The sequence below is a fragment of the Gambusia affinis genome, linkage group LG07, assembly GCF_019740435.1.
Source record: "Gambusia affinis linkage group LG07, SWU_Gaff_1.0, whole genome shotgun sequence".
Taxonomy (NCBI): domain Eukaryota; kingdom Metazoa; phylum Chordata; class Actinopteri; order Cyprinodontiformes; family Poeciliidae; genus Gambusia; species Gambusia affinis.
Genome location: NC_057874.1, coordinates 549520 through 560255, shown reverse-complemented (window position 1 = coordinate 560255; position 10736 = coordinate 549520). Strand labels below are relative to the sequence as shown.

The window sequence follows — 10736 nt, the reverse complement described above, 5'->3', positions numbered from 1 at the left end:
CAGGTAAGATAATTCAATAGCATTAATCGGGAACATTTTTTCCATAAATGTGTATTAAGATGCTTGTCTATTACAACTGAGTTATGTGCAAATTTGATCATGTCATAACAAAAAACAATGATAGTAGGTAGCTTATTAAACAAGTTTATTACAATCTCATGACAACCATCTGAGCACACATAAATAGATCTATACATAGGGAAACATCAAACGTCCGCTTATTATTCCCTGATAATTAGGGTATCTTAGTCCTGAGACGTTGCCCTTTCTCACAGACTTTGGGGTTCCCCCTAATGGTAGCATATTTCAGAAACCTCCATAGCCAGTTCCAGACAGTCGCTCGCATCATGGCAGTTCCCAAACAAACCACAATCCAGCTCCACACAAGAGTCATCGTCGTCATTGTGCAAAGACTCTCTAGTGTGGTCGACATGCCTGTAGCTTCCCCAACAATGATTGGTGAGTCCCTGGCTGCAATCAGGCAGGATGGGGATCATGTTGTGAAACCGGCAGAAGAGGCAGTTCAGGACAATGTCAGCACAGTCAACTGAGGGACACAAACAGAGAAAAACTGGTCATTAAACCTTGGTTTGTTCTAGTTTGTCTTTTTTTCTAGCTGTTTTCTCTGGTGTTTCTTCCATGCAGAGTATTCCCATGTATTCATAGCTTGATAAATGAGGTTACTCAGGGAAACACAATTTTCCATTATGAAATTTAAATTTTTCCCGTTTGTATGACGGAGTTCTAGGGCCACACAAGAAGAAGATAAAAATAAATAAAATCATAAAATTACTCAAATAAAGTAAAAAATATCATGAGCATAAAGTATGAGAATAAAGTCGAAATAATGTGAGAATAAAGCTGTAGATCATGAGAATAATCATAACATTCTAAGAATAAAGTTGAAATAATAGGAGAATAAAGTAATTTTGTTACAAGAATAAACTGGTACAAGAATAAAGTACAAGTTTGAGAATTAAGACAAAATAATGAGAATGAAGTCGTAGTCCAGGAGATTAAAGTTATAATTGTATTACTACTAATATAGACTCGTGTTTTTCAGACATTTTTTTTTATAATATTTGAAATGCACATTGCTTTCTGCAACAGTGCTCTTCAAGCTTTTATTCAAAGAGTAAAAGCTCTTTGAGTTTTTACGTGCTATTCGCAAAAATTCGAAGAGCACAAACATTTCTTGTGCAATGTAAATCATCTCACCCCCCAGCTGCTGGTCTTTGCTTATGTCTTATAACAGTGTAAAAGCTTCTTTTCCTCCCATTCCCATGCATAATTTAGGAAATCATGCCATCCTCTTTTATTGAGAGTGGGGCAAGAAAGCTGCTCAGAGACATCATCAATTACCAGAAGTCTGTTGTACACTTTGTCAGGAGTTTTTCAATGTGCCTTGTGCTTGAACTGAAACAAAGCTTTCGAGCCTCCTTTGCCAGAGGAGGCAAGCTTTAAAGCTTCCCCCCTGGGAGCTATAAAGTGTGAGATCATCAAACGCTGACCATGAGGAGCCAGTGACTCACAGAAGACAATGTCACAGAAAAATCCTCCCAACTTGTGCTGTTAAGCTTTTAGAGATGCCTCACCTCTAAGCTGATGGTTTATTGTCTTTCTAATTGAGCTGGCTTTCAAGAACTGATTACAATCAAATTACATTTTGCAGACAATGACTAGGCAAGCAGTGTTGTGCAAAAGTATGCTGCAGTTTGCTGTTAGAGCAACAATGTGTTTTATTGAGACTTCATGCTATAGTTAAGCAGAGAAAAGCATGTTTGGAAAGTGTAAGGAAGATGATGCATGGCTTCCATTTTTTTGGTAAATAAAAATAAAAAAAAACATGGCATGCTTTTGCACTGGTTTCTTCTTGAGTTGTGACCTTGTAGGAGTGCCTTTCAGTAGTTACTGCTGCAGATCTTTTGGGATGTGTCTTTATCAGTGTCCTATTGACAGATATTTTTTTAAAACATATTTTTTCCAATAAAGGTTAAGCTCAGAAAGAATCCTGAGCAGACAGGATTCTGCCCACAAAATGACTGGCATAACAGGAAATTCCCTTTAGAGTCTCTGCCTTTATGAATATAAAAAAAACATCTGCTAATAACGAGAGAATTAAACCTGAACCAGATTACAGGTGCTGTTTTTGCTTTTGTATTTTGCACATTTGAAAAGCAGGTGAAAACTGAAATGCAAATTTGCAAAGCTGAGGTAAATGCAACTGTTTAGAGCTTTATTTTTGATAAATCTTTTTCAATGTTCTTGTGTCACTTTGAGATACTCATTAAAAATTAAATGTATTGTTATCATTATACCTCCAACTTCATGCCTTCCATATCTGTCAAGTTTTGGATTTTAAAATAAGGGAAATTTTCCGCCATCTGATGTAAGCCATCCCACCAGTCTAACCTATGTCCAGTATCCCTTGACAGGTGTACAAGAAGTCTAAAATTGCTACCTGTCCACCATTTTCAAAATACAATCACATGCTCAAAATCTGATAGGCCTACCTTTGTTGACAGTGAAATGCTGTAGTTCCTATTTTATTGTGTAAATAAAAACACAAAAGTGATTACAAGTACATTTATTTACATATTCTTCAACCATATCTGTAATATGATCCCTTTCAGTGAAAAAGTCATTTCATGCAGAAATTGCATTTCATTGGGCAGAAAAGGGTAAACAAGATGAATTTTTGTTGCAACCATGGACATAAAACTATATATGCTATTGGCATTAACATAAATTGTCTAAAACAACTTAACGACAGAGAAAGACGTTTGAAACCACTCAATCAGAATGCACACCTCGGCCACATACAATTTCACCAGATAAGTTTTTGACAGACCATCACTTTTTACATCACCAGTTGATTCCTATTAGGTTACCAAATGATCTGACTCATTTGCTGGGCTAGTGTTTTAGAATACAATTTTTGTAGTTTTTCTAGAATTTGGATTGATTTACTTTAAGCTTTTCCACATTTTGTCATGTCACAACCCCAAACTTGTATTGGTATTTTATGTGCAAAAAGGGCTTGATGAAAATAGAGTGAAGAATATTGAAGCATTTTTACAGTATCAAGGGATAAACAATATGTTATTCGATTTGCAGAAATATTAGAGTCCAGATCAGGGGTGGGCAACTCCAGGCCTCGAGGCCTGGCCTCCTGCAACTTTTAGATGTATCTCTACTTCAACACACCTGAGTCAAATAATGAGGTCATAGCAGGACTCTGGAGAACCTGACTTCACTTGGGAGGTGATTCAGCTGTTGGATTCAGGTGTGTTGGACCAGGGAGACTTCTAAGAGTTGCAGGACACCGGCCCTCAAGGACCAGGATTGCCCACCCCTGGTCCAGATTAATAACAGTTTATTACATTAAAGCAGAGCACTTGCTACAGGAATGTGAGTCTGTCTATTCAGAGATTTATAAAACAAAGTCTAAATAGAGTACAGAATGCTCTGCTTGCTGCCTTCACTCACCTCCCATGGTGCTCTTCGGAGGAGAAGTCAGATCATTCGTCGTGCCAGATGAAGAAGACAAAGATTTCCTTTGGCTCTCGTTTAGAGGGAAAGGGCTATTGCCTTGCAGCTTAGGATCTCCACTGGTTTCCCCTGGTTTGTCTTCTGCAGAGTCATTCACTCTTCGGAATCTTTCTGTCAAAAAAATAGGAAAAAATTATTTCTTTGTATTGTTTATGGTCAGAAATTCAGAAATGGCTCTACTTACATACGATTTGTAAGCATAACAGTACACTGTTAGACTTTTTATTGTAATTTTACAGTACCTTACTGGCAACACTGTTGCCAGTAAGGTACTGTAATTACCATTCTACAGTACCTTACTGGCAACAGTGTTGCCAGTAAGTTACTGTAATTACCATTCTACAGTACCTTACTGGCAACAGTGTTGCCAGTAAGTTACTGTAGTTGCCATTCTACAGTAACTTACTGGCAACTTACTGGCAACAGTGTTGCCAGTAAGTTTACTGTAATTGCCATTCTACAGTAACTTACTGGCAACTTACTGGCAACAGTGTTGCCAGTAAGTTACTGTAATTGCCATTCTACAGTAACTTACTGGCAACTTACTGGCAACAGTGTTGCCAGTAAGTTACTGTAATTGCCATTCTACAGTAACTTACTGGCAACTTACTGGCAACAGTGTTGCCTGTAAGTTACTGTAATTACCATTCTACAGTACCTTACTGGCAACACTGTTGCCAGTAAGTTACTGTAATCACCATTCTACAGTACCTTTACTGTCATGATATTTCACAGTTAATTTTTACTGTGAGTGTGCTTTGCAGTTATAACTGCTTTACTGTAAATGTAGTTTATAGCATAAAACTGTAAATGTATTTTATAGTAAAGCTGGTCTACTGTAAACTTGTTTCACAACATAATGTCAGTTTTACTGTAAATTAAAGTTTACATTTTTTAATACAAGAATATTTTACCATAAACCGAAAAATTTCATAAAAGAAATTTTAGTCCAAGTACTGTGAATAAAAACAGGTATTTATTTTCAGCAGATTTGTTGAAATAAAATCCATTTATATATTCACAATGTCATAAATAACAATGTCACAATACAATATAATGTGCTATAAAACAACACAACCATAGAACATGTCAATATTTTTATGGCACATGTATGTAGCAACATGAACGTGTGCATCAAGTACCAGCCATAAACTATTAAAGACTGACTTTTAAAAACATATAGAATATACTTAACTTCATTTGAATATGAACTGTATTTCATTCAATATGGACACTTGAATGCATCTGGATCCAATAACAGTAACAATCTTTACATAACCTTTTCTATTTGTTGCACACTGTACAACAAAGAACAACTAAAAAATAGGGCACTACAAATTTTATGTACCACATCAGGTATGCACCAACATGAACACGTATATCATTCAAATGGTGAACAGTCAAAAACCAGCAGAGGCTGCATTGTCAGAAAGCAGTTAACAGTAGCTTAAATGTGCACTGTTACACAATACATCACAAAAACAGTGCAAGTGTGATAATGTACTATATGGTAGGCATTCATATCAATAAATATTGTTATATCAGATGCATTTCCTACATCAGAAGAACTTTTATTCCATTAAAACAAAATCAGTGGGATCCATCTTGTGGAAGCTGAACTGTAAAGAATAAGACAGACGATGTGGGAAGTCATGAGATGGTCAGGAAGTTATCTACATTTTCAAATCGACAGGAAGGCTGACAAATTAAGCTGAAGTGACAATGTCCAAATGCATAAAACCATTGGTATAAAGCAGCATTAAGGTGATAATTTGTTTTAAAAAAATCAATTGCACTGAAGTGATAATAGAAGCTGCATAAAGAATGAGCAGGACTGGCTTCACTTCAGGTTTTTGGATTGTTTATGGCAAAAGCAGTCAGTCAGTCTTCACTAATTCAAACGATTGCTGCTGTATTGAGACCCTGCAAATGTCCCCAAGGAGACGATGAAATACAACATGTCATAACAATCTTTTTAGTCATTTTGTTGGTGGACAATAAAGACAATAAAATAATAAACATTTGGTAAAATGCTTACCTAGTTGGAAGTCCTCCATTCAAATTCAGCGAGTCGTTGAAGGAAGGTGTTGATCCAGGAGTTGACACTGACTACTTTCCTCTTGACAAGACTTCCCGTCTTGCGGCTTGTACTGACTTTGGCTGTGCATTTGGTACCAACATCTGGATTGATCCTCACAAAGAATCTTTTAACAGAAATAAAATATATTAATTGTATTTTTTAAAATGAAGACATACAATACAGCAATCAGCTATGGTTCTTCATCATCAGTCAAACTGTCATTAAATTTAATTCATAAATGGCTTGGTGTAGAGTACTTACCGTTGTATCCTCTCCAGCGTGGTGGATGCTGACTCCTGATACTCCAGACTGAAGTCATAATATGACCCAAAAAAGACAGCAAGGACGCTGGCAAAGTCATGTAGTTGCTCAGGCTCGAAAAATACCTTCTCCTCCATACTGACCATCCACCGGGTTGCAGACATCAAGCTATTTCCTAAAATAGACAAACCCTTGTCAGGCTAACGCTAGTGAGTAAAAGTACAGACTACCATAACTATTACATACATTGCTACAAAAAAATTATAGTGATAGAAAATATTCCTCTTACCAAGCATGATTACCCTTGGTGTTGTAGGTAAGGTCATTTCCATCTCAACAGACATCTTGGTGGAAGATACCTTTGAAACATAAAAGGAAAACTCTTAAATATGAATTACTGGTAGTAATTTATATTTAAAGGGCCAGTTCACCCAGATTACAACAGGTTTTTGAGAACCTCACCCCGGAGACTAGACTAGACTTTACCCCTACATCCTGCTACCACTCTGAAACAACGGATGTGAATGACAGTTTGTGAGGCTAAATGCATTTTTGAAAGCATTACATTCCACAAATACAGTATCTGAATGGCTAAGTACAATATGGGTTAATGAAATGAAATGTTTGTGATTTGGGTGAATTGATACCTTTAACAAATTAATTGAACAATTCTGATTTAAGATGTGTGTTTTAAGTTAAGAGTCGATATAAAATTACATCAACCAAGATGAAGATTGAGTCTTTTTCTTCAAAATGTTTTCTTTTTCTCTGACGGAAGTAGGACATTGCTCTATTCCACAACGAAACCGATAATTAGCTGTGTGTTGATGTTTCTTCACATGACTACAAAATTCTCTAAATTATGAAGTACAAATACTGCAGAATTTACACCTGTACATAGTTGCACCTGTTAGTACTGACTTAACTTTAAATTTGCAAGAGCATGGTTTAAACAGGTGAACAGTCCTTATATGTAACCAGGGTTGGAAATTAACTTTTTTGTCCACCTGCCACTGTGGCTGAACCAACTCAAAAAATAACAGAAACCACTTGAATGTTTTCCACCTTTGTCCTCATTTACAGACTCTTATACACTATGTTGGAGATGTAATGGTACTTTAGCAGGCTAACTAGCTGTAGCAAGCTCAAAGTTATAGATTAGGTTAACTGCTCCTCTACATTTCCAGACTATTTTGTGGCTTCAAATATGTTTGAAGAGCTGTCTTTTTACCTGTTGTCTTGTCTTTTCAAGAGTTGAAACTATGTTAGCACTCAGCAGGACAGAACTGCACAGCCACTTGGAGGGAAAAACCTTGGGAGTAAAAAAAAAAAGTCATCTGACAAAAAGAAAAAAAAAGAACAAGTTAGAATTCATCCTTGTTGACCTAGCTAATCTGCACTCTTAACATTTGCAAGGTCATGGTTTAAACAAATGAACAGTTATTAGATTATTTTATTATCTAATAAAATAATTAGATAATTAGTTATTAGGGGATCAATTATCAGTTAACGTTATATTGTTCGACAAAGGATGTAACAACAATGCTAACAGACACTCAGCACTGAGCTTATCTCAACCCAAAGCTAGTCGCTCGAGGAAGATTTAGCGGCAAAAGTCAAGCTAAAACCTTCGGTAAAATTAGCACCTTAGCTAACGTTAATTCCGAACCAGCTCAAAAAATAACACCATCATATTTTTCTATCTTTCACCTCATGCTAAGTAATAGCATTATAGCATGATGCTTACGCTAGCTCCATCTAAAATATACATTTCCAGATTAGGTTTTGGCTTCAAACTGTTTTTTAAGAAGTGTTTTTTTACCTGTCTTGCGAAGAGCTGAAGCAGTGTGAGCCCACAGCACGGCGACAGAGCTGCACTTGCACTTGGACGGAAAAAGCTTCGGAGTTTAAAACAAACGTCATCAGAAAAACGTTGGAAGCGAAGCCACCCTTGATGACGTAGCCAGATAAACTGCATATTAATGTTAGCTAGGATGTGAAAAAAACAAAAGTACATGCTCTCTTTCTGCCTTAAAATATGTTAACCACTAAAGGAGTAAAAATACAGAAACAGGGAACCACGATGAAACATCTATGATGACCGTTGGAAATCAAATAGAATTCTTACATGGCCAGCGCAAAGACATTATAAGTGCAGTACCACTACTGCAATGTGTAAACAGTAAATTACAACTTCAAAACATACAGTAAGTTACTGTAATGCTATGTACTATACCCATAATGCAATGCAAATTACAGTAACTAATTGTAAAGATGTTTTATGTTAGTTTTACTGGGCATTTTGTGGTATTTAGCTGTAAAAAATACAGTAAAGGCTAACAGTGCAAGACATTATAAATACAGTACCACTACTGCAATGTGTAAACAGTAAAATACTGCAACTTCAAAACATACAGTAAGTTACTGTAATACAATGTCCTTTACCCATAATGCAATGCAAATTACAGTAACTAATTGTAAAGATGTTTTATGTTAGTTTTACTGGGCATTTTGCGGTATTTAGCTGTAGAAAATACAGCAAAGGCTAACAGTGTACTTACATAACTTACATCACACATAGTAGGCTAAAAAACAACTTGAACATGTTTTATGTGAAGTACATGGTATAATTACACTTTTTTTTCATGAAATGAAGAAAAATATTTGGTTCTCATTATTATTTACAAATAAGTGTAGCAACATTTTGTCCAGCCCTTTTACTTTGAAACATTTAAATAAAATCCAAATGTTTTAAGATATCCTCTATATCAAGGGATGTCCAAAGTGTGGCCCACAGGCCATTTGTTGCTCTTCGAAGAATTCTGTATGGCCCCCACACAAAATTGTTCTGTGCATGGCACTACAATCTGAAATTCTGTGAGAATTTCAATGACAATTTTAATTCCTTAATGGAAAGTTAAGTAGAATTTCTATTTTAATTAGAGTTTCTTTTTATTGTAAGTAGGGATATAAACATCCTGCAACATCCATTTATTTAACTTGTTCAATAGAAGAAGATTTTGATTTTAAAAGAAAATTGTTGTTCTTATTAGTGGGAAGCGACAAAAAGATTTTCTGGACTAAAAAAACTGGAAAAAAAATTACCTGAAAATTTTGGAAACTCTCCACCTTTTGACAAAAATAAAAATACTATTTTGTTTCATTAAGAAATATTGCACATTTAATATACTGCTGAGCAGATGAAAGAAGAATCACAAGAAAATTATTTTCAAGTTGGAAAAATAGAGTGTCCCCTTAGTACTTTCAACTTTGGGATTCTGACCTCTTTGCAAAAAGTGTGAACACCACTCATCTAATTAGACCCTTAGTGTGTAATTTAGTGCATATAACGTTGTTCTTTGAAGGCCTGTGAGATTTGTTAGAGAACATTAATGAACAACATTAAGGAACACAGGAAACATATGGCTGAAAAAAAATGTGCATTACCCTGTGTGCAACATTTTGACAGAGAAACATGGTGGTGGAAGCATCATGCTGTGGGGAGTATTGAAGGAGCTAAACACAGAAAAAAAATACAGAAGAAAGTTATATGCTGCAAAAAAAGTAACTGTGCTATATTGGTCCAGTACAAGTCCAGACTCAAATCCAATTGAGAATTCACCGCAAGATTTTCATTTGATCTTCTGTCCAGTCTGACTGACTTTCACCTGTTTGTACCTACAAACCAGAAAAAAGATGTAGCTCAGTCTATAAGCAATAAGCAAATAATTGAAAAATTAGATTAACATTTTTTTTTCTCTCCAAGGGGTCTTTTTGTGGGCTCTAGTGTCCCTTATATGACAGTAGGCAGACAGGAAAGGGGGAAGACACGCGGCAAATGTCGCCGGGTCTGGGAATCGAACCCGCGACGGCTGTGTCGAGAACTCAAGGCCTCCAAATGTGGGTCGTGCTATCCCCTACGCCACCACAGCACGCCCAAGATTAACAATTTTTATTCTGATTATCAATATTTTTTTAACAAATTTTGCTTACAGAGACTTCATAAACCATTTTATTTATACTTTCAGTAGTGCGTGATTCTTTTCAATTATTTTTGTTAGAAGACATTTAAATATCCAAATTCAACACAACCAAAAACAGTAAATATAAGCTAATTAACCTATATTAAGAGGACAAACTCCCAAATATCAAAAAGTAATTCATTGCCACTAGTAATACATTACTTGAAAATGGTCTTGAAGCAATATTATCACTTATGAGCATGATAACATTAATTTAAAACATCTACAGGCAACATAACTCCTCAATAGTAGCGCTCAGATATTTCTTACACACCTCAGACATGGTTCTTACCTTCTCTAGCCCATGCAGGGTTATCCGCCTTTATGTTTGCTACTCCTTTGTCTTCCACTTCAGCTTTCAGAGTGGTTTCAGCTGCCATCTGCTCCATTGCATCACATCAAAAAACACACCAGGTCTGACAAACCTGATTTTCTCAAGAAATATAAACATGCAGCTACTCACAACTGGTGGTCAAAACAACTTAATGTCTACAAAAAATTATAATAATAAAAAATAATTAAATACAGCTCCTACATGGAGTCAGGGTGTAAATATTGTATTCTCGTCTTGGGTGTGGGAGCAGTTTGCTTTCTTCGTAAGAAGCGAGCCTCACGGAAAAATTATCCTTTGCGTTGCGAAAGGGTCCATTTGGCCCACTGCCCGCTGGTACTGTGAGCTTCTCTAATGTTCCAATGATGTTGAGAGAAAAAAGAATACTTCAGATCCATTCCAATCCTAACATCATGTCAGCTGCGTTTTATTAGTTTGAGTGATTTCCTACTGCGAAGTGATGATGAAGCCAAAGGCAAAAGCAAAGTAG

At 36.0% G+C, this 10736-nt stretch overlaps 1 protein-coding gene across 1 annotated transcript; it reads right to left on the bottom strand.

Moving 5' to 3' along the window:
• Positions 1 to 290: 290 nt before the first annotated feature.
• mdfic2 (MyoD family inhibitor domain containing 2) lies at positions 291 to 10304 on the bottom strand. Its single transcript, XM_044121707.1, has 3 exons — positions 10208 to 10304; positions 3490 to 3663; positions 291 to 547 (listed from the first exon to the last, which is right to left on the bottom strand). Exons 1-3 carry the CDS (start codon positions 10302 to 10304, stop codon positions 291 to 293), a joined length of 528 nt encoding a protein of 175 aa, XP_043977642.1.
• Positions 10305 to 10736: the final 432 nt, after the last annotated feature.

Excerpts from the sequence above, each read along its gene's own strand:
- mdfic2 (XM_044121707.1), bottom strand. The coding sequence starts at position 10,304 with ATGGAGCAGATGGCAGCTGAAACCACTCTGAAAGCTGAAGTGGAAGAC. Across the intron at positions 3,664-10,207 it reads CCCTGCATGGGCTAGAGAAG|AAAGATTCCGAAGAGTGAAT; the intron begins GTAAGAACCATG and ends TTTTTTTGACAG. Across the intron at positions 548-3,489 it reads TCCGAAGAGCACCATGGGAG|TTGACTGTGCTGACATTGTC; the intron begins GTGAGTGAAGGC and ends TGTGTCCCTCAG.